The sequence below is a fragment of the Adiantum capillus-veneris genome, chromosome 6 (assembly GCF_014529385.1).
Source record: "Adiantum capillus-veneris isolate H3 chromosome 6, ASM1452938v2, whole genome shotgun sequence".
Classification (NCBI taxonomy): Eukaryota; Viridiplantae; Streptophyta; class Polypodiopsida; order Polypodiales; family Pteridaceae; genus Adiantum; species Adiantum capillus-veneris.
The window spans coordinates 43,463,813-43,491,772 of NC_140936.1; the positions used below are offsets into that span (position 1 = coordinate 43,463,813).

General features: G+C 45.8%; 1 protein-coding gene across 3 annotated transcripts in view; it reads right to left on the bottom strand.

The window, feature by feature from the left end:
* Positions 1–875: 875 nt before the first annotated feature.
* Positions 876–27,960, bottom strand: part of LOC147455421 (uncharacterized) — a 35,676-nt gene continuing 8,591 nt past the window's right edge. The window contains exons 2-8 of one of the 3 annotated variants that reach the window (XR_015188349.1): positions 7,507–7,561; positions 7,258–7,412; positions 1,793–1,982; positions 1,445–1,560; positions 1,296–1,362; positions 1,114–1,202; positions 876–934 (exon numbers count right to left, since the gene is read on the bottom strand). Coding sequence is in view for 1 of the 3 variants with exons in the window: in XM_086514199.1 (XP_086370325.1) it covers positions 1,170–1,202; positions 1,296–1,362; positions 1,445–1,560; positions 1,793–1,982; positions 7,258–7,412; positions 7,507–7,561 (616 nt within the window). In the remaining 2 variants the exon portion in view is untranslated. Of the gene's footprint in view, positions 1,203–1,295; positions 1,363–1,444; positions 1,561–1,792; positions 1,983–7,257; positions 7,413–7,506; positions 7,562–27,960 lie in introns of all 3 variants that reach the window. The other 2 variants (XR_015188348.1, XM_086514199.1) reach the window with 2 other exon arrangements.

The window sequence follows — 27,960 nt, forward strand, 5'->3', positions numbered from 1 at the left end:
AAAACATTTTGGTGAGCCTTGATTAGATCTACAAAATTTTGTATTATTTAAAAGATTTTTTAACTTGTGGCACCTATGAAATTGGAAATTAGAACTATAATCAATTTTCTCATTCTTTTTTCCTTAAGCTTGTGCCAGTGTCGATTATAATTTCATACAAGGAGTTTTTACAAGTGTGATTCCCAACCCTTTTGGAGTTAAAATTGCAAGGATATATCTTATACTAAGATTAACATGCTCAAAGTTCCTAGGGTATTTCTTAAGAAGATTTTCCATTGCACATCACGTGCCATTGAAAATTAGTTTGAAAAAAGGGACACTTGTCTTGTTTTGCTACCAAACTAGTGTTAATATCCCTTCTCAATAAATATTCCATGATTACAACACATCCTTTTGCTATTCTATTCGTAATCTTTGGTTCTTTTGAGGTTTCTTCAATGATACCCTGCTAATAAAAATGTGACATTCCTTAATAATTTCCTTCTATTGGAACCATGTGATGGGTACAAACATTATTGGTGGCCACATGTATTGCCATCTACATGACTCCCAATACCTCATGTATTTAGGATTTAGAGATAGAGAGCCTGTGAGGGTCTCTCCTTGAGTGTCATTGATTGTTTTACATTGTTCAATCACCAGAAGCCATAACAGCAAGAGATGACCTCATCAAGAGGGACACACGTTGAAAATTAATCAGAGAACCTGGAAACTTTCAGCTAATGCGATCTTTGCCAACTCAGTTGATAGATGTTTAGTGCAAACCATCGTTAAGCAAGAAAAGAGTTGTGATGGGTCCTGAGAGGACTTTATGTAGCACTTTTGACACACTGGAACGTCACAAAGGCAAGGAAGATTGTTTCCTGAGACTGGCATTCGAATCAAAGAGCTTATAAATTATGAGTCCATGGTGTTTGATGGTAGATGCAGTCACCTGCACAGCAGGCAGTAGCTAACTTGCATAAACAATCGCCTCATCTCGACCAATTAATCAATGGTGAGAAATCACAGGAAACAACACAATTCTGCAATATTATGTACATGCATGTGTCACCAAACATATATTTACATGAATTCCAAACTGCAAAATCTTGAACAACCATAGATCCTCACTGTAAAGCCAACAGGCGATCCGCATTGGTCTTGCCCACAGTCCTCGCTCTATGTTTTTACTTCTGTGACTCTACTACAAAGATAGCTCTCTGGATGAGCAACAAGAACCCCAATTCAGCAAGAGACTACTGATTTTTAAGGGAAAAAACAAAAACACACAAGATCAAAATAAGCCAGCTGACCTCGTCTCCGAACTTCAATGCATCGCCACTGGATAATCTTACTTCAGTGCGAGGTCGCAACTTTGACCTGCACATGGAAGGAGAAAAAAGATTTACTTGACGAGCTTTTGAAACAGAGACCCAAATTGAGGCAAATCCCCTCTGCTGACCTGTTGAGATAAGTGCCATTTGTGCTCCCAAGGTCAACAACGAAATACTCCCTCACATACTTCTTGTAGCCTTTCACTACATCTCTACCGTAAACATGAGCATGAACACTTGAAACCTGCCCAAGAAATCTCAAAACGATCCAAGAAATATAATTTTCAAACATCATCCTACAACAGAAGAGAAACAAAGAGCACCTTCATGATGCCTACTTAGAAAAGTAATTTTTCTTCCTTCGCTTGTTTCCAACGAAAACATAAAAGAACATGCAAGGTAGGCATGCCGCATAGGGGACTATCTTGTCTAGAGCCACAATCATTCACGTTCAGTCACACCAAAAGAAAACTCACCATTGGATAGTCCACCAAGAATGGCTTTATTGACCCTGATACCAAAGGTGCCGCCCCCACTAAGACGCCTTCTCCTGAAATGACTGCTACTTTGTCAGGTTCAGCTGTTACAGCAGCTCGGAGTACCCAGCATTTCTCATAGCCCCCCCAGCCCTCACTTCTTTTTTTGGCTTCCCACTTTTGTGTCCACCTGTCTTCAAGCAGCCAGAAGGAAAAATTGTAAACTCTCTCTCGCTATCTCTTTTTGCAAAGAAAGAGGCTGATTTTTATCTTGAAAAAATCCCCCAGAATGCCCAAATGGTGCCGATTCTGAGGGCCAGTACATAAACTGTTACAAAGCAGGCCTAAAGGCAACAAACTGGAAACTGTACAAACTAAATACAACTAGCGAAATGGACAAACTGTAGAAACTGAGAGCTAGGGAAAAACCTCTCCTAAAGAGAGTAAAAATGCCCTAGCAAGCTAAGTGGAGAGAGGCTGACAGCAGCGTCTGAAAGATAAGCACTTCCACCAAAAGCTCACTCTACGACTGTAGATCAAAAACATGAACCACCAAAACCCACCAGCGGTGAAAAGGACAAGAAAATTGTGAGAGCTCGGCATCGGGCATAGGCCTGCCAGCCGGTATCATCTGATAGCAAAAGGTGATAGACTGGCCTAATTACTGTAGTCTGAGGAGATGCGTCAGAGACTAGAGATGCCCCTCCAGCTAGAGGCACTCCCCCGAGGTAGCTGCCCAAGGGAGGATGGTTTGACTCCCACTGGGAGTTAATTGGTTCGGATCTATGTACTACCTACCAGCACATCTTGCACACTGTTCAGGTGTTTGACAGCATGAGTGGGGGTCTGATTTACCTTATTCTTAAGGAGGGAGGCTCCTTGGATGAGATTCGGTTGTGGCCGCCCATCACTATTCTCAACTCAGCCTACAAAATCTTAGCAGAGGCTCTGAGTTTGAGGATTCAGCCACTACTTGAGAGCATTATACATGAGACTCAGACAGGTTTTGTCAAGGAGTACAGTATCCTTGACAACATCTTTACCTTTAGGGAGGCGTCTGCCCTCACACGTCTCTGAGGAGAGGATCTTGTGATACTCCTCAATTTTGAGAAGGCTTACGACAGAGTTGATTGGATTTCTTGGAAAACGCTCTGCGCAGGATGGGCTTTTCAGATGCTTGGATCAGAGGAGTGTCGGCTCTCTACAGATGTGCGCATAGTCAGGTGCTCTTGGCAGGGGGAAGAGGGGTACGCTTCATGCTCATGCATTTGGTTAGACAGGGTTGCCCTCTTGCCCCCTTCCATTTTCTCTTCTATGCTGAGGCGAGAAGGAGATTTTTGACTTCACAGGAGGTTGGTTTGGGTGGTTTAGAGCTCCCTATTAGGGGAGACGAGTTGCTTGACGCTGAGTTTGCTGACAACTCAAGCATGTACTTGGGAGGGCCATGAGGCGAATCTGAACAAGCTCTCGAGGTGATTTGTTGTGCATCCCGGGCACTGATCAATTGGAGGAAAACTGTGGCTTTCTGGGTTGGCAGTGCTCCTACGCCTGACTGATAGCGGCTTCAGGTGGATCCCCCCATGGACTTTTGTACAATGGTGCAACTAAAGTTGATCAATGCTACGAGGAGTCCGATGCAAGGTTATGTGTGCTCTCAAGGGCATGTCAAAGTGGTCAGGCAGCCCTGAAGTTCAAGGGCAAGCAAGGGGCAGCGGATATATATGCTTTATGTGGGCCAGAATCCTCTGTCATGATGCCTATCAAAGCTGGCTCGCCAAAGTGAGCAAAGGGCGGGAATGGAAGTGTCAGAGGTGGCCGTCAATGTGGTCTACGAGCTGATCCACACGGCTCCTCAATAAGAGCTACGAAGTGCAAGTTATGGCGGTTTGAAGTTTGAAGCGGTTTGTGGATCCTTATCAGATCGAGCAGTAGCAGATGGTGGATCCAGGAGAAAGTAAGTGCATGGGCCTGAAGTGCTGGTCTTATAGGGCATGTTGGTCTTTTCGGATCAGCAATCGGAGTTCAACAAGATATGAGCAATTGAAATTAAAGTTTTATAAGGGGGGCCAGTTGTGTGCTGGTTTGACTGCCTCGGTAGACGTGCCATCAGGAGTTTTTCTGAGTTCGCCAGGGTTCGAGAGGAATGTGTGGGGTCGGCTAGAGTTGATGGCTCATCAATCCGAGTCACAGTTGTCAAGATACGTCCGGCTAAAGTTTGGAACAGTTGGCGATGGGGTGCAGTCAGATGATTTTTCCCATTTTCAAAACATTGGTTCGGGATCTTAGAAGGGTCGAAATGGGGCAAAGATATTACGCGTTGGCGCCGGCATGATGATCTTTCAGATGCGCTTTACAACATGGGAATAGGACTGGGGAGCAGTAAGTTATGCCAAAAATTAAAAGGGCCTTGAGAAGTTTTTTCTCACTTGAAATGTTTGGGGGTCTTGAGGGCCGGACGGATGTCGTGCTGCCACGTGGCTCTGGAGTAGTCCCACATGCGGGCGCAAAACAATGGAGTGCGGGGTATATGGCCGGCGGCGTGGCCCCTTGTTGCGCATGAAGAGAGACAAAGGGAGAAGGAGAGCTCCCTTGTGCTCGTGGCTATGGCGGGTGCCCTCTGGGCACTGCGCGTGGCGTCCGATGGCGCTGTGGTGTTGCTTAGTGGTGCGGTGTTGTTGTGTTGCCGGACGGCGGTGCCGTGACAATGATGACGTGGCAGGCCCAAGGGGGACGGTTCACACGGCTCTAAAGGCCAATATTTTTTGAAGACAAAGGAGCCCTTCCCACCTAGCAACGGTGGCGCCATCGTTGCCTTGGGAAAGGGGGGCTTCCCGGCTTGGTGTGCAAGGTAACCTGAGTGCAAGTGGAGGTTCTCATGCAGGTGGTCTATAATAAAAGTAGAGGGGGTTGCCAAAAATAGATCATACGCCCTATAAGGGCCCGTTTTTTTGCTAAAAAGGGTTGGAGTGCAGCCACGAAGAAGAGAGAGACAAGAGAAGGCGTTTTTTTTTTGTGAAGGGCTTACGAGGGCGGCCTAGAGACGCTAGGAAGTGAGTACAGAAGGCAAGAGGAGAGCTCTGACGAGCGTTGTACCTTTTTTGGTGGAATCAAGCGCATAACCCCCTTATTGTTGTCAATCCCCCCATCCCCCTTCTACTCTCTGATGTCTACTCTTTTGTTGTCGGTGCCGGTGTGTGTGGGTAGCCCCTGGGCCGTTCTTTTGTGTGGTGCAAAGTGAAACCGGCCCGTAGGGCGGTAGACTAGCTTTCACCCAATCTTCACTTAAACTTTACAACACAAAGGAACTTCAAGGGTAAACCTATGATTGGAACTTAACACTTCAAACTAACACACGGCTTGGTAGCTAGAGTGCTTCTAAGCAGACAACGACACCTGTAGGCCCCAGAGACTAGCGCCCCTTTCGGTATTTCTTTATTCTTGTTGCAAATAAACGATCCGAACGCTTTCACCTAACTCTCACTAAGCTGTCCAAACCTGTCAATGGCTGTAATTGTAGGTTTTTGACCCAATTTCGCCGGTATAACTGCGCAAAAATCCCTGTAGATCAAAAGTACACGTCAAGGACACTTTCCCTTGCGATTTGGAAGCTTTCCAATGAGCTACACGTCAATTTCAGCATGCTGTAATTCCCTATTTTGTCACTGTCAGGTGCCCAAAGCCGGTAAGCAATGGGGCACCCTTTGAAACGGAGGAGTCTCCACACGAGAAAACTCTCCATTTTCACGGTTCTTAGTGATGGAACTTGGGCATTTCTGTGGGGGATAAGCAATTAGCTAATCCTTAACCTGTTCAGAAGGCAAGAATTTAAGTGGGGGCTTAGCGATTAGCTAATCCTTAACCTGTTCAGAAGGTTCTTGCCTTGGCAAACGAGCATAAAACCCTCAGAACTCTACATGGTCAACTGAGAAGCCCAACTAGTGGGGCATTACCAAATGTGCCAAAAGGGAGAGAGGAATGCGCGAGAGCAAGTCATCGCGCTACAGGAGACAAGGGAGAAGTTGTGAAACCTGCAACCCACTACTCACCCACACCTTGTAAGCACAATGCACAAAAATCAGCCTCCACCCCCAACTTTGGGTGCCCCCTCTTGGATAAGGCTTCTAGAAGGTGTGTGTTGGCCTACATGCAGCTCCCCTACTACCATGTGTCCATTTCACTCCCTTTGGTTTAATTTCTTAGTACCCACCAACTTATAAAGTACGAGGGGCTTAAATGACTTTGAATTGAGGCTAGACACCCTTCAGTGCTGACAGGCCCGACCATCTCGTGGCAACCTGCCCTTCCCATGTCACAACCTGCTGACGTGTCAAGCCACTGAAGAACGGAGCCAACCTCCAGATCCCGGCCAAGGGGCCAAAACCCTAAGAAGAAGCAACAGAAGAAGAAGAAGTTTTACAGACTTACAAAGTCTTGACGAGTGGCCTATTTTTAAAGGAAAGTTCCCACCAACTTACTCCGATAGGGCCCATTGGCCATCCTTTGTGGGAGTCAATGTCATTGTGGGACTGCCCCATGGCACAGCAGGTTCGGCTTCGAGTTCTCTGGCTGATTGCAACCCTTTCCACAGCCCGACAGTACACTTGGGGTGTTGCAGCCTGGTCCACTCCCACAGGCCCTATGCTCCACTTTGAGTTGGCTTTCACCAAGCAGGATGATAGTGATCCAACGGGGTCGACCTACACTTCAGCTGGCCAGAGCTCATCCCCCAGGAGTGGTGCAGTGATAAGAGAGTGGTGTTGTGAGCTCATCTGCGGCTTGACACTCTGGTTCATCTGGCAGGCCCACTGCTTTCGCATCTTCAAGGCTCGCCCTGTCCCACCCGTAGAGATTGTTCGTGACATTTGGCTGGAGCTCATTCATACACTCAGCGGTCAGTTTGAGAGACTTCAAGGCAGCTCCAGGAGCGCCGAGAGGCTTTCTTGCGACTCTGGTGCCCACGGCCTTTCTTCACCATGGTTGAGGGTGTGCGCAGATGGCACTACCGACCACCAGTGTGGCTTTTTCCTTCTCCCATCTCGTGATCTAGCCCTCATTGTACATACTTTTTCTCATTGGGAAAGTCTCCCCATGTTTCTGATGTAGCCCTCTCTTGCAAAGGTAGCCTTTGGACAATTATTCTTAACTAGTGAAAGGATCTTTTTCTTGCAAAAAAAAACATGTATGACCTGCCATTTCTAAAACAGGTCAACATGATTAACTTTATAAAACGGAGATAATGCAGGGGTATCTAGTATAGGTTTTTCCTCTTTTTTTTTGTGGATTTAGTAAAGCAACTATTGTCAAGTTTTTTTTGAGCCTGTGTGTTTCTACTACTGTTTTTAAAACAAGCAGCTACACTGCCTCTCACAAACATGATGAGCATACAATACCTAGTGCTGCTATACAAAAGTCATGCTTGAGGCAATTAGTAAAGCATTACACAAAGGAGTTGTTTAAAGAATCACCATTCGCGCATTTCTTTCCTGGCCTTATCATTAGCACGCTGCTTTTCAGCTGCTTCTTCTTCTGCTTGGCGTGCCAATCTCTCGTTCTCTTTCTGCAGTTCTTTCCTGATAACTTCCTCCTGAATTGATATGTCAGTCAGGCCAGCCCTGATAATCTGAAGAAGCATTTGCTTGAGGAATTGAGTTTTTGGTCAGAGAAACAAAAATGCCAAAAAATGGCACCTGCCACCTGTTTAAAAGAAAAATTACCTGACGACTACACCTTTGATTTGAGGGATACTCAACTCCAACAAGCATAGGTTTCCTTTTTCGACAAAAATAAAACAAAAAATCAGGTAAACAAGATCTATGAAGTGAAGCAAGGCGGAAAGGGTAGGGATAAAAATTTATTACTTCAGCAGATAGGCAGCCTAAATCTGTTCAGGTGTTGGATTACACTTTCAAAACTATGAAAATCCATCAAATACTACCTTAATTTCCCAATGGACTTTGCTTTAGAGACTCTCCTTGCTAAGATAGTCTACTCTGAAATGTGTCCGGGACTCGCTGCTGCCCTCGCTCATCCCCCCTGTGCACGTTCTGCACCCCCTCTATCTCGCCATCGCTCCCCCCCCCCCACCCTCCAGCGCGCGCTGCCCTGCCCTGCCCGCCCGCTGCCTGCACTCTACCCCAGCGCACAGCAGACTCAGCGCGCAGCGAACCCGCCCCAGCCTGCCTTGTTGCAACGCTTCAGCCCGCCCGCTCGCTAGCCCCAGCCTCAGCCCGCGCCGCCCCAGCTTCGCACCCCCATTTCTTCTGCATCGCTACCCCCACCCCCTCCCCCCGGGTCTTGCTCGGCTGAATTCGTCAACATTTTCGGCGTGCTCGTCCAGTAGAGGGCCACCTCTCGTCATCGCCATTTCTCCCTTCTCCATGGCAGCAGACACAGATGGAGGCTCATGCTCTGCCCCAGAGGGACTCCTCAGAAGCCCCCTCGCCCAACCATGCAGAGCCCACCATCCGACTTGCTCTTTCACCGACAGAGCAAGCGAGCCTCGCAGCAAAGGTGGAGAGCCTCTAGGCGACCTCCGTCATCTACAAGATTCTCGGCCCAGCAGAGGAGAGCTATGTGACATTCTCTAGGCCGCCTTCTTGCAGAGGTGGGCAAGATCTTGGACGTTCAGTTCCTCGGACGAGGCTACTATCACATCGAGTTTGAGACCTCCGAGATGGCGTCCAAGGTCATCACCATGAGCCCCTTGACCATCCGAGCAGTTCGAGTCCACTTTCGACAGTGGAGACATGGTTTTGACCCTGCTTCAGATGTTTTGGTAGAGGAGGCACACCTTCCCATCTCCGTCTGCTTTCCTGGTTTGCGGAGGGAGTACCTACCACTTTTGTCCAGGATAGGCTCAGCGATTGGGACTGCCTGATCTACCTATTCCCAAGGAGGGTGGCTCCTTGGATGAGATTCGACAGTGGCGCCCCATCACCATCCTCAACTCACCCTACAAAACTCTTGCTAAGGCTCTGAGTTTGAGGATTCAGCCACTTCTAGAGAGCCTTATACATGGGACTCAGACAGGTTTTGTCAAGAAGCGTAGTATCCTTGACAACATCTTTACTTTTTGGGAGGCTTCTGCCCTAGCGAGGCTCCGTGGTAAGGAGCTGGTGATTCTTCTTCTCGATTTTGAGGCGGCCTACGACAGAGTTGACTGGGACTTTCTGGAGGGCACTCTACACAGGATGGGCTTCTCAGATGCTTGGATCAGAGGGGTGTCAGCTTTGTACAGATGGGCACATAGTCAGGTACTTTTGTCAGGAGGTAGAGGTGATCGTTTCATGCTCACACGTTCGGTCAAACAGGGCTGCCCTCTTGCCCCCTTCATCTTTCTGTTCTATGTTGAGGCGATGAGCAGGTTTTTGGCGTCTCAGCACGTTGGTTTACGGGGCTTAGCACTTCCTATTCGGGAAGGTGAGCTACTGGACGCTGAGTTTGCAGACGACTCAGCCTTGTACTTGGATGGCCAAGAGGCCAACCTTCACAGGCGTGAGCAGGCTCTAAAGACCTTCTGTTGTGCATCTAGCGCATTGATCAACTGGAGAAAGACAGTGGCTTTCTCAGTTGATAGTGCTCCTATGCCCGATTGGATGCCAGGTGAGGGTTTCAAGTAGACTCCCCCAGGAACTGCAATTCGGTACTTGGGTGTCACGTTGGTTTGGACTTGTCTCCCGAGTAGCAGATTGCTCCCCCCTCCTGTCTATCAGGAGGAAGTTGTTACATTAGAGCTCCGCACGACTTTCTCTGGCTGGCAGAGTTGTAGTGGCCAACCAGGTGTTGTTGGCTACTATGTGGTACATCACTTCTTGCTGGATCTTCTCGAGTTCTTGTATCAGCCAGGTAGAGAGGCTAATCAAGAACTTCCTTTGGTCAAGGCGTGACACTCAGATAGCCCGGGCCAAAGTGGCTTGGCAGGTCATCACTCTTCCTTGTTCTCGGGGAGGGCTTGGGATCATAGACCCAGCACAGCAAAGCAGAGCCCTTCTTGGGAAGTTCATCGTCAAAGGACTTCTTCCAGGTGAGGAGCCCTGGAAGGAGTTCTTACTTCAACGGCTTCATGCTAGGGTGCATCAGGCTGGAGGCCCCTGGTGACCTTCGACGAGATGGATTTTCACAGAGATGCGCAGAGTTGGCTTGAGCAGGAGACTAGAGGACCGCTTCGCTGTGAGTTTGCTCCGATCTTGGGAGCATCTACGGCGAGGCCTGGAGCAGCGTCAACCTACTTGCACAGAGGAGCACCTAAGACAGCCCCTTGTTTGGAACCCCGTGGTTAGCACTCAGAGAGGCCACTTGGTTGGTAGTCGGCCTCATGTTTCCTGGGGTCCTATGGCAGCGGATCCAGCACGCTCTTTAGGTGACTGGTTACAGTTTTCAGGCTTGTCAGAGGAGCTGCAAGGCTTTCAGCTATAGGGCATGAGAGGGGTGCAGAGCATGTGCCAGGACATCTCAGAGGCAATACCAATTGAGTGGCTCACACCTCTCGAGCCAACAGCGCCCAAATGGATGGGACCCTTCACGCAACTAGAGGTTCTCATCTCAGTTCGGGCTTGCTCAGAGACTTTACCCTCCCTATTTTTCGAGATTCAGGGTGAGGGACGCTTACACAGAGTTGCAGTAGAGGCTCCGCGGGTGGCAGAGTGTTGTTTTCAGAGGATCCGAGTGGTGGGCATCTGTGGGAGGACTTGTGTCATCGATCGGACCCAGGAGCTCTTGAGACTGAACACTGGAGACTGTGGGCTTGGGAGAGCTGTCCACTGGCACGAGTACAGTGGGATCCTGGAGAGTGGCTTTGGAGGGACCTTTTCTCCTCTGCAGACCACCCAGACGTCCCTTTCTTTCAGTACACTGTTCGACTGGGACATCACATACTGGCAGCACAGAGAGAGGCTCGACCTGCTGCAGCACCTCATTGGCAGGAGGAGGGTCTCACACCTAAGTTCTTGGCAGCTTTTTGGGAGAGGAGGTGGGACTCCAGACAGCCGAGGCGAGTCACTTTGTTCCACTAGCTGGTCGCACACAGAGCTACAGCAATTGGGAGCTGGCTTGTACATAGTGGTCTCTTGGCCGCATGTGCAGCTTGTGACCATCTTGTGGAGAGTCAGTGTCACTGTCTTTGGGACTGTCCTTTGGCATAGCAGGTGTGGCTTCGTGTTCTTCGGCTAATGCCTGCTCTTTCCACGGCTCGACAGTACACTTGGGGGGCAGCTGCTTGGTCCACTCTCACGGGCCCGGCACTTTAGTTTGAGCTATCTTCCACCAACAGGATGATAGTGATGGAGGGGGGGCGACCTACACTCCAGCCTACCACAGAGCTTACTCCACAGGAGTGGTGCAGTGAGAGAGAGGAGTGCTGGGAGCTCATCAATGGCCTGACACTCTGGTTCATCTGGCGGGCCCGCTGCTTCCGCATCTTTGAGGCTCGCCCTGTACCACCAGGAGAGACTATTCACGATCTTTGGCTAGAACTGATCCATACTCTCCGAGGACAGCTCGAGAGACTCCAGGGCAGAGCGTAGAGAGGCTTTCCTTCGACTCTAGCGTCTTGGGCCTTTTTTCACCATGGTCCAAGGTGTACTCAGATGGCACTACCGTCCACCTGTGTGGCTTTTCCCTCCTCCCATTTCTTGATTTAGCCTAATTGTACATATGCTGTTTTTTCATTGGGAGAGTCTCCCCATCATGTTTGTTGTAGCCCTCTCTTGAAGAGGTGGTTTAGCCCTATGGGCAGTTTCATTAACTAATAGAAGGATCTTTTTCTCGGAAAAAAAAAGATAGTCTACTCTGTGTTCGTTTAGCTGGTGCTTTCATCATTTCACATCCTCATCAACAAATCCAAATATCAATCATTAAATCTAAATATCTAAAATAGTGTACTCTTGTGTTGGGTCTCTGCTTTTTAGGGCATCCCTTGTAAGAATAAATAGAACCCTTTGGGCCTCACTCTGCAAAGCATCAGGACGCAGAGACTGAGTGTTGCTAAATTGGCTTTATCTTACATAAAAATAATTCTAAATGCATTATTGGATTTATAAGTGAGAGGGTTTTCTCGCTTGGAACATTAGGAAAAATAATTCTAAATGAATTATTGGAATTTTAAGTGAGAGGGTTTCTCTCACTGGAGACATCCGAGTACAGAGTATTCCTAGTGCGTCAGTCAAAGTAATGACGGGAGCACTAAGAACGGGAATATCTGTAAGACCACCAGGAACGGGTACTTCTGATGCGTCACATCGGATGGGTGACGGGGAGCATCGGGAAGAAGTATTCGACCATCCGGGAACGGACATCTCTGATGCGTCATAGGATGGGTGACATAGAGCATCGCGAAGGAGATTGTACCGTAAGTTCGGTAGGAAAGGACTAGGTGATGGATATTCCTGATGCGTCACAAGGTGGGTGACGGGTGCATCGGAAAGGGAATATCCATAGTCGGGAGGAAATTCCGAACTGTGTTAGAATTGTGCACAAGGAAAAAGCAAGCACTTGAATGAAGATGGGTTCAGAAGAAACTTTGAGGAAAAACAGATGCTTTTTGAGAAAGCAGGATTGCCTTTCAGGAAAGCAGATGCTTTCTCGCGAGGAAGTCTATGTCTGCATTGCAACTGTGCATGTGATTGCATCCAGGGACGCCTAGGAAGTGCTGTGAAAGCATTGTTTTTAACTTATAAGGTTTTATTGAGTTTTTGGACAGATTCTGACCATTTTTAAAGGTGACCGACCGCCCACTTAATAAGTGGGCAGCCATCTGATAAATAAGGCAACAGATCAACCAGCGTTTTCTCTCTCTCTTTTGCTGGCGGAGCAGCGAAAAAAAAAATTTATTAAAAATTATTAATTAAAAAAAAAAAGCCGGCCGCGATCTCTACGCGAGCAGCTATTCGTGCCCTTGGCTAGGACCTATAAAAGCATCACATGCCCTTACTCAGAGGGGAGGACCAATCTTTGCAAGGAGGAGATGCTGCTGCAAATTTCAGCCGTAAAGAAGACGTTGCAGGTGATGCCCATGGCTGCCCCAAGTGTACCAGATGTCGCCAAGACCCCGTGCGCGAGTTCCCTCGCGAAGAAGTGCCTACGGAGCGTGTTTCCATCGCGACAAGCTGCTGTTTTTCTCTGTTTTCAGCCCCTAAACGTCGTAGACCGGGCTGATTTATGAGAAGGAACCGGAGAACACACCTCTCTTGTGTGTAGGATTGGAAGAGAGGATTTTCTATGGAGAGATCTCTTCCAGGGAATTGCTTTTCGAGAACGGAGTTGCGTTTCGAGCGTCGAGACTTTGAAGGTAACGATTTTCATGTTATGAACTCTGAGTATTTGTTGCAGGTGTACTTCCTCTTAGTGAGGGAGTAGGAGCAGAGGAAGGTATGAGCCTCTGCAGGAGAAAAGCGCTATGAGGAACTAGAGCCAGATCAGCCCAGGGGTTTCGTACCCGAGTTTGGGAATTAGATCCACGGATCGGAGAGAGATAGTCTCTCAAGTTGCGATCCGAAAGTTGGGATTCCCAAGTAAGGACTTCGTGTCCGGGAAAGCAGAGTTGTTCTGCGGGAAGAGGACTCTGAAAATAGAGTTCTAAAAGAGAGTTGCAGGGATGTCATGCCCTGAGTCTGGAAGGTGAGATCCAGAGGCGAGAACCTTGGTTCTCAAGGATTTGGAATAAGGAACGGAAGTTCCTTGGAATAGGGTTTTGCCCTAGGATTCGGAAGCCGAGGCTTCCGGGAACCATCAAGTCTTATTCTAGAACGAATGTGGTAATATGTTCGGTTCAAGTGCTTGTATAGACTTCTCCTCAGTAATAAAGATACTATTACGGGGGGGGGGGGGGGGACCAGCCCATCTTCTGGTCCCCAGTACTGTGTCGATCTTCTCACTTTATCTCTCTCTCTCTATCTATTTCTCTCTATATCCTTTGGCTTCAATATTAAGTGATAAATTTTATTTATCCGAGTATATTTTATATTGCTATGCGCTCCTGTTTGTGACACTGAGAGCAAAGGACCCCTCGGGTGTTGCTCTTTGATCAAGCATTAATATAAAAGAAATACCGAGAGGGACGCCAATCTTTGGGGCCAATCTCTCTGGGCACAGAACTACGCCGAGCCGTGTTGACCAAATTGAATTGTAATTTTCAAGTTGTGAAGTAATTTAAGTGATTCTCTCGTGTGTCGTGCCAGATTTCCGACTTGGGGTGCCCAAGTCTCTGACATTGGCGCCCCTTTCGATATTTCTTTATATTGCTTGAACAAGGTACAACACCAGTATCCTCTGCATCTCCACGCAAGAGCGTGCCGGAGAATGAGCCCTTGGCTCATATTTAAAGGCCCTTGATCAAAAGCAGTTACATGAAAAGCTTCAAGTTCTAAATATCAAAGTCGACAATGCGGAAGCATAGAGACCAAGGGGAAAAAACACGAGAGAGAGAGAGAGAGAGAGAGAGAGAGAGAGAGAGAGAGAGTCTCCTGAACCAACCAACTTGGCAATAAATAACTTATGGACAATACAATGGGGACTGAGGGTTGCTTATATGCCAACCTCAGTAAATTGCACTACACAGACTTTGACAAATAAGTAAATTAAATACCTAAAAGCCAAACTAAATAATGGGATTACCTTGGGCAGTGCACTTGAGATGCCAAAACTTTAACACCCTCTCTGCATCTCATAGTGGACATAAATAGTGAGACCAAGTCGATGAAGAAGCTACCATGGACACTCCAACAGAGGATCCGTCTGCTAAATACACCACACATTTGCTACTCTCAACTTTGTACTTTAGAAGAATGCCATCTTGAGCATCGGTTGCCTTGTAGAAAATTGAACTGTAGACCAAACTACGTCCAACAATCCCCATTCGTGAGTTGCGTCCAACGATAGGACAGCAATCGGGTTAGGGGGGAAGCTCACAATGCTGTAGCATTTCAAAATGCACCGTGCAGAGGATGAGGGCGTAGGAAGCTCCAACAAGCAACGTTTTGGATCGCCGGCAACAGAGGGTAGAAAAGTTTGTATGTCAGGAAGTCACATTCCATGTCTCTTCCTTGGCATGACACAGTTTTCAAAAGAGCACATGATTGTATGAGCACCAAGCATGGGCATTTCCATTGTGATTTGCCACCGTTGATTGATTTTGATCAAACAAGAAAGATTCGATCTCATTGTTTGCATGTGTTTGATGAACGGGTTGTCACTCCATCTATTTGTTCATCTACATTGCATGCACAGTCTTTAGAGAAGACAAGATGTTTTTCCTTCACTTTACATGGAATGGGTATGTTCATGGTTTTGTGTTGGAGATGGGTTCAGGAATTTTCAGCCATGGAGATTCTTGAAGACGAACGAAGCAGGTCTCTAGACGAAGTCGAAGCAAGGAAGGAGATTCAAAAGACTTTGTCGCTTTCGGCCCGGCCCAAAGAAGCAAGCGTTGCAGACCTTTATGCAGTTCAAGTACCGCACGACCCACACAGCAGAGTGGGCCGGCGAAGAGTCCCTTCCAGGACTCCGGATGCTGTTGGCGATCTCCCTCAACGCCATACAATTCGGTACCAATACCTCACTTTGAAAAGAAGGGCATGTCACGTGACACATCCCAACCCTATGTGTCCGTGGACAAGCTACATCACAGCAGGGTTCAGTCAGTCCGAACAAGTTAGATTAGCAATGATCTGGCACTTTTGTGAGTCTATTCGTAGACCGTGCATGCCCAGTCACTTAGCATAGATGCATATCCTCCGGTTGAACACAGCACGATCATCGGAATTCCCATCAGAATCCATTAGCATAAGTTAAGGGAATTTTCCAGTGCATTTAGCCTATTTTCCTATTTATTGGTTCTTTTCACTTATTATTTTTAAGTGACTTTCCAACAAAAGTAGGTAGGGCAATTTTGCTAAGTTAATATATAAGCAAACCCAAGTTAGCACTTTCTGGCAGAAGAGGCAGCAGGAGCACCTTGCTCAACAGGCAACTTCTCAGCAAGACCAACCCCCGTGACTACTTTGGCGTTTTTCCACAGAAGACCTAGCGTTTTTGCATCAGATCAGCCTTGGCGATTTGTGCACAGCAGATCAGCCCCGGCGTCATCACGACATAGCAGATCAGCCTAGCGTTTTTGCATTTGCAGAACCCCGGCGATAGAAGGACAGATTTCAGCCGCTGGCGTTTTTGGATTTCAGTAGCAAATTAAGACCGGCATTATTCACCTAAAGTGTAGCAAATTCAGCCCATAAAGACCATCAGTTTTCAGCCCTAAGAAACCTTATTTTCCAGCCAAGAAAACGCAGCCAAAACAGTCATTTTCAGCCACCGAAACAGTCCCGAAAGTCAACAATTAGAAGATCTCAGATTTCAGCCGTCGTCGTCGTCGTCGTCGGCATAGACCAAGTTGCATAGTCCATTGCATACGCATTGTACACCTTTGTGCAATCAAAGAATAGACCACTCTCGCCGACGAGAGTGGGGCCTTAGGAGGAGGGTTTTACAACCTCTCGGGTGTCGTATCTCTTCTCTCTCCTTCTCTCAGTCTCATTCACTTGCACGCACAATCCACTCACTTTGTTCGTGACCACAGCACTCTGCAAGACAGAAAGCTCTCTCTTTCCCTAAAGAACTAAAAGGAACCTTGAGCAATAAAGATCACTAATCTTGAGAAAATACAACATTAATTCAGTTGTACCTAACATTGGTATTAGAGCTTTGGAAGTGTTCTACATTACTCAAGGAAAGAACCATAAGAATTTTTTTGCTTGTTGCGATCGCACGAACCCCAGTTTACTTGGGCGTGGCGATTCCTAATCGTGTTTTGTTGAAGAGTGACAGGAATCCCAAGAAAGAAGGGCTTGTCCAGCCTCCCCTTGTGTCTCTTTTCACTCATTGAGAGCGGACCGTGCACTTAGCGGCCGGCCAATCGACGTGAGGTGGGAAAAAGCAACCTTGGTGTGAGCGCAAGGCCGCCAAGGGGTGCGCCCGCGGAAAAGAGTAGAACTCGGGTGAAGAGAAGATCCTTCTCCAACACGATTTGCAAGCGAAAGAACACCTCAAGAACCTAAAGATCCTCAAGAACCCAAGATTCTCACGAATCAAGGACCTCAAGAACCTCAAGACCCGCAAGAACCCAAGTCCCTCGTGGACTTAAGAACACAAGAACCCACGATTGCAGAATGGTCATCACTCGAAGCGGAATGGATACTTCACTTGGAAGTGATGAGCATGAGAGAGGCGAAGAAGAATTTTCCCCACCAAGAGGTTTTTCCGACCCTTCCCCATCTACGTCAAGGATTGCACTAACTCCTATGTAGGCTTTGAACCAGATGTTTATGGAAAGGAAGTTAAAACGCAAAGCAAGAAATGCAGAAAGAATGGCAGAATTTGATCGTGAATGCAAAGAAAGAGAAGCAGAAATGGAGCGCAGACACGCAGAAAGAAAAGCAGAAATGGATCGCAAACACGCAAAAGACAAAGCAAAAAGAAAAGCAATACAAGAACAAAGCGACCGACAAAACAAAGAGTTCTGGCGACTCTATTCTCAAGTTCAGGCACAGATGCAAGAGATTTAGGGAAAGGAGACTGTCTCAGTCTCTTCTTCTCCAAAGCATGATACACAGGATTTGCATGATTGTGTGAAGCATGATGATGATTTGATTGACAATGATTTGCATGATGATTTGATTGACCATGATAAGCATGATGATTTGGATGACAAAGATAAGCATGATGATTTGAATGATATTGCTAAGCATGATGATTTGGATGCCAATGACAAGCATGATGATTTGCATGATCAAGATGTGATTTCTCACGAGCATGATGAGTTGCATGAAGATGATGTGATTGTTCACGAGGATGATGTGTTAGTTGATGCTTTTTCTAGCGAAGCTAACCTCGTTGTAGATTCGATCAATCACCAAGAATCGATCTTGGCTTTCGAGTCGAGGTCCACAGATCCCCCACAAGAAGATTCGATAGATCCCGAAGAAGCGATCTTGGATCTCGAGCCTTGGTCCAAAGAACCATCACAGGAAGTATTATGTGTTCACATGATTGATACGCGCGCATTGTTCGAGTGTTTCATTCGTGAAGGTTTCCTGTATTTTAGTCAGCATCGTTATGTGATCCCTTTTCCTAGGCATGACATATTGTATGTTGAGCACGTTTCTCTCATGGATGACCACGAATGTATGTGGATTGTTCATGAAAAGTTGAAAAGTTGAAAAGTTTGTATGTCAGAAAGTCACATTCCATGTCTCTTCCTTGGCATGACACAGTTTTCGAAAGAGCACATGATTGTATGAGCACCAAGCATGGGCATTTCCATTGTGATTTGCCACCGTTGATTGATTTTGATCAAACAGGAAAGATTCGATCTCATTGTTTGCATGTGTTTGATGAACGGGTTGTCACTCCGTCTATTTGTTCATCTACATTGCATGCACAGTCTTTAGAGAAGACAAGATTTTTTTCCTTCACTTTATATGGAATGGGTATGTTCATGGTTTTGTGTTGGAGATGGGTTCAGGAATTTTCAGCCATGGAGATTCTTGAAGACGAACAAAGCAGGTCTCTAGACGAAGTCGAAGCAAGGAAGGAGATTCAAAATACTTTGTGTCGCTTTCGGCGCGGCCCAAAGAAGCAAGCGTTGCAGATCTTTATGAAGTTCAAGTACCGCACGACCCACACAGCAGAGTAGGCCGGCAAAGAGTCCCTTCCAGGACTCCGGATGTTGTTGGCGATCTCCCTCGACGCCATACAGTTCGGTACCAGTACCTCACTTTGAAAAGGAGGGGATGTCACGTGACACATCCCAACCCTATGGGTCCGTGGACAAGCTACACCACAGCAGGGTTCAGTCAGTCCGAACAAGTTAGATTAGCAGTGATCTGGCACTTTTGTGAGTCGATTCGTAGACCGTGCATGCCCAGTCACTTAGCATAGATGCGTATCCTCCGGTTGCACACACTATGATCATCAGAATTCCCATCAGAATCCATGAGAATCAGTTAAGAGACTTTTCCAGTGCATTTAGCCTATTTTCCTATTTATTGGTTATTTTCACTTATTATTTTTAAGTGCTTTCCAACAAAAGTAGGTAGGGCAATTTTGCTAAGTTAATATATAAGCAAACCCAAGTTAGCACTTTCTGGCAGAAGAGGCAGCAGGAGCACCTTGCTCAACAGGCAACTTCTCAGCAAGACCAACCCCCGCGACTACTCTAGCGTTTTCTCCACAGAAGACCTAGCGTTTTTGCATCAGATCAGCCTGGGCGATTTGTGCACAGCAGATCAGCCTAGCGTTTTTGCATTTGCAAAACCCCGGCAACAGAAGGACCAATTTCAGCCCCTGGCGTTTTTGGATTTCAGCAGCAAATTAAGACCGGCATTATTCACCTAAAGTGTAGCAGATTCAGCCCGTAAAGACCATCAGTTTTCAGTCCTAAGAAACCTTATTTTTCAGCCAAGAAAACGCAGCCAAAACAGTCATTTTCAGCCACCGAAACAGTCCCGAAATTCAGTAATTAGAAGATCTCAGATTTCAGCCGTCGTCGTCGTCGTCGGCATAGACCAAGTTGCATAGTCCATTGCATACGCATTGTACACCTTTGTGCAATCAAAGAATAGACCACTCTCGCCGACGAGAGTGGGGCCTTCGGAGGAGGGTTTTACAACCTCTCGGGTGTCGTATCTCTTCTCTCTCCTTCTCTCAGTCTCATTCACTTGCACGCACAATCCACTCACTTTGTTCGTGACCACAGCACTCTACAAGACGGAAAGCTCTCTCTTTCCCTAAAGTACTAAAAGGAACCTTGAGCAATAAAGATCACTAATCTTGAGAAAATACAACATTCATTCCGCTGCACCTAACATTGGTATCAGAGCTTTGGAAGTGTTCTGCATTACTCAAGGAAAGAACCACAAGAATTTTTTTGCTTGTTGCGATCGCACGAACCCGAGTTTACTTGGGCGTGGCGATTCCTAATCGTGTTTTGTTGAAGAGTGACAGGAATCCCAAGAAAGAAGGGCTTATCCAACCTCCCCTTGTGTCTCTTTTCACTCATTGAGAGCGGACCGTGCACTTAGCGGCCGGCCAATTGACGTGAGGTGGGAAAAAGCAACCTTGGTGTGAGCGCAAGGCCGCCAAGGGGGTGCGCCCGCAGAAAAGAGTAGAACTCGAGTGAAGAGAAGATCCTTCTCCAACACGATTTGCAAGCGAAAGAACACCTCAAGATCCTCAAGAACCCAAGATTCTCACGAATCAAGAACCTCAAGACCCGCGAGAACCCAAGTCCCTCGTGGACTTAAGAACACAAGAACCCACAAGAACCCATGATTGCAGAATGGTCATCACTCGAAGCAGAATGGATACTTCGCTTGGAAGTGATGAGCATGAGAGAGGCGAAGAAGAATTTTCCCCACCAAGAGGTTTTTCCGACCCTTCCCCATCTACGTCAAGGATTGCACTAACTCCTATGGAGGCTTTGAACCAGATGTTTATGGAAAGGAAGTTAGAACGCGAAGCGAGAAATGCAGAAAGAATGGCAGAATTTGATCGTGAATGCAAAGAAAGAGAAGCAGAAATGGAACGCAGACACGCAGAAAGAAAAGCAGAAATGGACCGCAAACATGCAAAAGACAAAGCAGAAAGAAAAGCAATACAAGAACAAAGCGACCGACAAAACAAAGAGTTCTGGCGACTCTATTCTCAAGTTCAGGCACAGATGCAAGAGATTTGGGGAAAGGAGACTGTCTCAGTCTCTTCTTCTCCAAAGCATGATACACAGGATTTGCATGATTGTGTGAAGCATGATGATGATTTGATTGACAATGATTTGCATAATGATTTGATTGACCATGATAAGCATGATGATTTGGATGACAAAGATACGCATGATGATTTGAATGATATTGCTAAGCATGATGATTTGGATGCCAATGACAAGCATGATGATTTGCATGATCAAGATGTGATTTCTCACGAGCATGATGAGTTGCATGAAGATGATGTGATTGTTCACAAGGATGATGTGTTAGTTGATGCTTTTTCTAGCGAAGCTAACCTCATTGTAGATTCGATCAATCACCAAGAATCGATCTTGGCTTTCGAGTCGAGATCCACAGATCCCCCACAAGAAGATTCGATAGATCCCGAAAAAGCGATCTTGGCTCTCGAGCCTTGGTCCAAAGAACCATCACAGGAAGTATTATGTGTTCACATGATTGATACGCACGCATTGTTCGAGTGTTTCATTCGTGAAGGTTTCCTGTATTTTAGTCAGCATCGTTATGTGATCCCTTTTCCTACGCATGACATATTGTATGTTGAGCACGTTTCTCTCATGGATGAGCACGAATGTATGTGGATTGTTCATGAAAAGTTGAAAAGTTTGTATGTCAGGAAGTCACATTCCATGTCTCTTCCTTAGCATGACACACTTTTCGAAAGAGCACATGATTGTATGAGCACCAAGCATGGGCATTTCCATTGTGATTTGCCACCGTTGATTGATTTTGATCAAACACGAAAGATTCGATCTCATTGTTCCTTCAAACTTTACCTTTATTCTTCGTATCCTTATGTGCCAAAATCTGTTCAGGAACAAGAATCTCCTCGTTTTCTTCCACTTCGGGTTGCTCGTCAGGCTCCCCATCATTAGGCACATCACCTTTAAAAGGTTTCAAGAGACTCACATGAAATGCATTGTGAATCCTCTAAGTATCAGGCAATTTCAATCGGAAGGAGACATCATTTATCTTTTCAGTGATCTAGAAAGGTCCGTATATCAAGTACTAAGATTTGGAAAAAGCCTCTCCTTTCCCTTTTTCTTTCTCAGGCGTGCCTCCTCAAAACGTAAGAGCACCCAATCATCCTCCTTCAATTTCAAGTCACGACGATGACAATCCGCTGCCTTTTTCAGTCGTTCTTGAGATTTCTACAAAGTCTCGCAAACCTTGGCAAAAGCCGTATCTAAGTCTCGTGTATATTCATCGTGCTTAGGATGGGTGGAACCTTCGCAGCACCTTCAACAATCTCAAATGGCGCCTTCCCCGTCGAAGAGTGTATCGTGTTATTGTAGGCAATTTCCACCAAAGGTAAGTACTTTTCCCATTGAGTCTTCTGATCCGAGATATATGACTTCAATAAATCTAGAACCATTGAATTTGCAATCTCAGATTGCCCGTCAGTCTGCGGGTGGAACGATGAAGAGAACTGCAACCGCGTGCCAATGTTCTCACAAATTGCCTTCCAAAACAAACTCGTAAATCTGGAGTCCCTGTCGAAGACAATCGTCTCAGGCATGCCATGTAATCTGAAAATCTGGGCCACAAACAGTCTCGCTAAGTGATTCCGCTTTACTGTTTTCCTCACTGGAATGAAATGAGCCTGCTTGCTAAATCTGTCAATAACAGTCCAGATACCATCGTGACCATTCTGTGTTCTCGGGAGATCAAAAATGAAATCCATTGCAATACTTTCCCAAGGGCGAGTGGGTATGGGTAAAGGCTGTAACAATCCCTGTGCTTTATGTCTGTCAAACTTGACCTTCTGGCATACTAAGCAACTGCACACAAACTCTTCCACATCCTTCTTGACTCTCGGCCAAAAGAAGTCTCTCTCTACCCCTTTCACGGTGGTAGGTGGTAGCAATGCCGCGGTGACCCATAAAAGGTGGACAGTGGCATTCAGTCATAACCTTTTTCCTCAACGGTTGTGTAACGCAAACACGGTTTTTCTCATCAAGTAGCCATCCCGAATGGAATATCCCGCTACTGTCTCCCCATCCTATATCCGTGTGAAAACGTCTGCAAAATCTGTATCTGTGGCATACTGGTCGACCATATCCTCGAAGCTCCTATGATGTATCGCGGAAATAGCCAGAACCAACGACTTCCGAGACAAAACATCTCCCACCACATTCTTCTATCCCTGCACATGGACAATCTGGAAGTAAAACTATGACAAGATGTTTGCCCACCACATCTGCTTTTCCGAAAGCTACTTCTGTGACAAGAAGTAGCGCAAACTCTAATGGTCTGTAAAGACAGTAAAATCCGCTCGGAGTAGGTAATGCCTCCATTGAGTAAGAGCATGGATAACCGCCAAAAGCTCTTTCTCATAAATCTGTGCTATCATCTCCGGCCTTGAAAACAATCAACTCTCGTAAGCAATGACATGGCCTTCTTGCATTAAGACCGCACCCAGACTACGACCATAAGCATCACAATATACTTCAAATGACTTCTGCACGTCCGGCAAAGTCAAAATTGGTCCCGTAGTCAATTTCTCTTTCAATGTCTGAAAGGCAGTCACCTCTATGGGTCCCCACGAGAAAGGGACTCCTTTCTGTGTCAAGATATGCAAAGGGGAAGCAACCTCTGCAAACTTTCGAATGAACCGCCTGTAGTACGAACACAGTCCCAAGAAGCTTCTAACATCATGGACATTCTTCAAATCGGGCCAATCACGGATACTCTATCTTGGCCGGATCCATTTGCACTCTCACTGCTGAGACAATGTGTCCCAAAAAGTGTATCTCTGGTAGGAAAGAATCACTTTTCTTTGCATTAATCACTAACTTGTGATCTCGTAATGCCTGAAAGACCTGAAGCAGATGATCTATGTGTTCTGCCTCATTCTTGGAGAAAACAATGATATCGTCAAAGAAAGTTGCCAGTCTGTACTCTCGAAAAATCATGTCCATCATCCGGTTAAATGTCGCAGGAGCATTGGTTAAGCCAAAAGGCATCACCAAAAACTCAAATAACACAAAAGTCGTCCAAAAAGCTGTCTTGTAGACGTCTCCCGACACAATTCTGATCTGATGATATCCACTCTTCAAATCAATCCTACTAAAGCACGAGGATCCCTGTAATTTGTCGAGTATATCAGCGATCCTAGGAATCAGAAATCTGTTCTTGATGGTGATTTTGTTGGGAGCTCTATAATCAATGCACATTCTCCAAGATCCGTCTTTCTTCAAAACCAACAACACTGGAGAGCAATACAGTGAAGTACTAGGTGAAGGAGTACGAGCGGAAGTGCGACACGAGAGAGAGTGCGAGAAGAAGAGCACGATGATATGGTGAACTCGCTCTACTGTAATGTGTAGAGCATAGTAAGTTCTTATTAGGTTTTACAAAAGAATATGTGTACATACCTAGCGGCCCGCCCACTTACCTGGGCGACCACATTGGGCTTTATACCCCAACAACCTCCCACTTAAAGTCCAATGTGGTACTTTAAGTGTGAGAGAAGCTACTATACAAGCTAATATACAAGAGATGTAGAGAAGTGATGTACTACCCTACACCTAACTGCTTGCGAAAATGCGCAAAGCTCTCTAAGGGAAGTCCTTTTGTAAGTAGATCAGCAGGATTTTCTGTGGTGTGAACTTTGACAAGCTGAAGTTGCTTATCCTCGAGTATTTCCCTGATGAAATGATACTTCACATCCACATGCTTTGTCTTTGAGTGATAAACTGGATTGCGAGCCAATTGTATAGCACTTTGACTATCACAATATAACACAGGCATCTCTTCTTTGATTCCCAAATCTGTTACTAGTCGATTAAGCCAAATTGATTCTTTGCATGCCTCTGATGCTGCAACATATTCAGCCTCTGTAGTAGACTGAGTAACACAATCTTGTAATCTAGAACGCCATGATACTGCTCCACCAGCCAATGTAAAGACGTACCCTGACGTAGACCTTCGGTTGTCTAAGTCACCTGCATAATCTGAGTCTGTAAAACCCTTTACACTTAGCTCCTGACTCCCATAGCATATACGCATACTCTTTGTAGCTTTCAGGTATCTCAATATTCCTTTCACTGCCTCCCAATGTTTCTTGCCTGGGTTTGACATGTATCGACTTACTACTCCCACTGCAAATGCAATGTCTGGGCGAGTAGCAATCATTGCATACATCAAACTACCCACTGCAGACGCATATGGAATCTTATCCATTTCAGCCTGTTCTTCCTCAGACACAGGACAATCTTGTTTGCTAAGTTTCACATATGGTGGCAATGGAACACTCAATGCCTTTCCCTTCTCCATATTGAAACGTTGCAAAACCTTGTCAATATACTCTGTTTGAGATAACCAAATCAACTTCTTTGATCTGTCTCTCTCAATGCGCATACCAAGTATATGACTTGCCTCACCCATGTCTTTCATGTCAAACAATTTTGCCATCTTTGACTTCAAAGCTGAAATTTCTTCCAAGTGCTTGCCAGCAATCAACATGTCATCCACATACAAAATAAGGATCAGCCAACTACCATCCTTAGCCTTCTTTGTATATAGACAGTGATCGAACTCACTACGTTTGTAGCCTTGAGAAAGCATAAACTTGTGGAATTTATGGTACCATGCCCTCGGTGATTGTTTTAAGCCATAAAGACTCTTTAACAACTGGCATACCCAATCTTCCTTGCCTTTCTCAACAAACCCTTCTGGCTGCTGCATGTAAATTTCCACATCTAAATCACCATGCAAGAACGCTGTCTTGACATCCATTTGGTGCAACACCAAATCTAATATGGCAACCAATGCAAGAAAGCATCTCAATGTAGTCATCTTGACCACCGGAGAGAAGACTTCATCAAAGTCAATGCCTTGTTCTTGCTTAAAGCCCTTGGCAACAAGCCTTGCTTTGTACTTTGGCTGACTATCATGAGCGATGATCTTATACCTGTAAACCCATTTACAGGGTAGAGCCTTTTTGCCCCGTGGTAATTTAACTAGCTTCCATGTCTTGTTTTTATGCAGAGTTGTCATCTCTGACTACATGGCCAATTGCCAATTCCCGGAGTCCTTCATTTGCATTGCTTCCTTGTAACATGAAGGCTCATTGCAATCAGTCAACATGACATAGTTCATAGATGGAACAAACCTATCAGGAGGTCGCGTGACACGTCCAGATCTACGCACAATAGGTGGCTCAGGATCAGCCACAACCTGTGGTTCCACTCTATCCTGTCCTTACTCCTCTTGAGCCCTGACATTTTGTCTTGCACGTGCAGGTCCATCTTCTTAGAAGACAACTCTTCTAATCTCCTCAACCCTCTCTGGTTTAGAATGATATTTGGATTCATTAAAGTGAACATCATTGCTGCGGACAACCTTTCTGGATTCGGGATCACAAAGTCTGTACCCCATCTCACCAGAATTACCATAGCCTAGAAAGATGCACTTTCTACTCTTTGGCTCAAGTTTGTTCCTAAATTCCTTTGGAACGTGAGTATATGCCTCACAGCCAAAGACTCTGAGATGCTTGTATGAGGGCTTTTGGCCTGACCATACCATCTCTGGCACTGAATCCTTCTGCAAAACCTTGCTAGGAGATCTATTTACAAGATGAACAGTTGTTGATACAGCTTCAGCCCAAAACCCATTTAGCAGTTGTGCATTAGACAACATACTTCTGACCTTCTCTTGTATGGTCCTAATTATCCTCTCAGCAACACCATTTTGAGGAGGATTGTAAGGAGCAGTAAGTTAACGTTTTATACCTTTTGACTCACAAAAGTCCTAAAAAGCCTTTGAAACATACTCTCCACCATTGTCAGTGCGTAAGCATTTAAGCTTCTTGCCACTCTGATTCTCCACAAGTGTCACAAACGTTTTGAAAACACTAAACGCTTCATCCTTGTGCTTGAGAAAGTAAACCCATACTTTCCTCGAGTAATCATCTATAAATGTCATAAAGTAAGAAGCTCCCCCTAGAGATAGGTTAGGCATAGGTCCACACAAATCACTATGAACAAGTGCCAACTGTGTATCTCTTCTACTGCTTCTATGCTTATGTGGCTGCTGTGTTTGCTTACCATACAGACAATGTTCACAGAATTCAAAATCATTAAATGAAAAGCCAGGCAAATAACCAGAACGAGACAAGATTTCCATTCCCTTCTTGGACATATGTCCTAACCGGCTATGCCACAAAGAAACGTTCGGCTACTCGGTTACATTGATTACATTTTTAGAGACATTTGATACATAAATCATGTAAAGTCCTCCAGACTTTACTCCATGTGCTACTGTCATAGAACCCTTGGATATCTTCCACATGTTCTGTCCAAAAGTGGTGACGTAGCCATCATCATCAAGTAAACCTGTGCTGATCAAGCTCTTTGTAATTGCGGGAACATGTCTCACATTCTTCAGCATGAAAGAAGAGCCATTCTCAAACTTCAATTGAACATCTCCAACACCTAAGATCTCACATGTCTGCCCATTGCCTAGCCGAACATGATCTTTAGTGGTCACATAAGAGGTAAACCACTCCTTGTTTGGAGACACATGAAGTGATGCCCCTGAGTCTATAATCCAGTCACTCAGTGCATTTCCATCAGAAGCTGTAAGAAGAGCTGAGTCCATTGTATTCTTCAAGAAGTAGATGTCTCCTGACACTAGACTGTCATCCTCTGCAACAGTGTTTGTCACATTTATTTCTTGAATCTTCACTGAGGACTTGTTCTTCTCGCCATGGTCTTCATCTTTCTCTTTGCATTTTTCTGTTTTCATGTGACCCTTCTTGCCACGATGGTAGCATTCTATGTCACTCTTGCCTTTAGCACTGCGGGACTTGCTACGAGACTGATTCCTCTTTCCACCTTTGTAGTTTTCTTTGGTCCTTCCCCTGACAACTAAAGCTGTTCCTTTGCCTTTGTCCATTGTCTTTCTATTGGTTTCTTCAGTAAGCAGACTTCCTTCTACACCTGCTATGTTCAAACCATCTGGAGGTGCAGAATTACTCAAAGTTGTGCGAAAAGTGTCCCAACTTTCCGGCAATGTGATCAACAAGAACATAGCTCTAACAAGTTCATCAAACTTGACACCTTGAGCTGACAACTGACTATAGATTGTATTGAATTCATTCAGATGATTGGACATAGGTGTCCCTTCTTTCATCTTCAAGTCAACAAGCTTCTTAAGCCAGTATACCTGTGAAGCTGCACTCTGCTTCTCATAAAGATCACTCAGCTTTAACCATGCTTGATAAGCCGACATCTCGTCTGCTACATTGAAGTAAACGCTTTCTGCCAAAGTCAGCATAATGGTAGAAAGTGTCAATTCATCCATTTCGCTCCATTCATCTTCGTCCATATCTTCTAGTTTTATCCCCTTGAGCTTTATAGGTTTTATCTGCTTCTTTTGTACCAACACGTGCCAAAT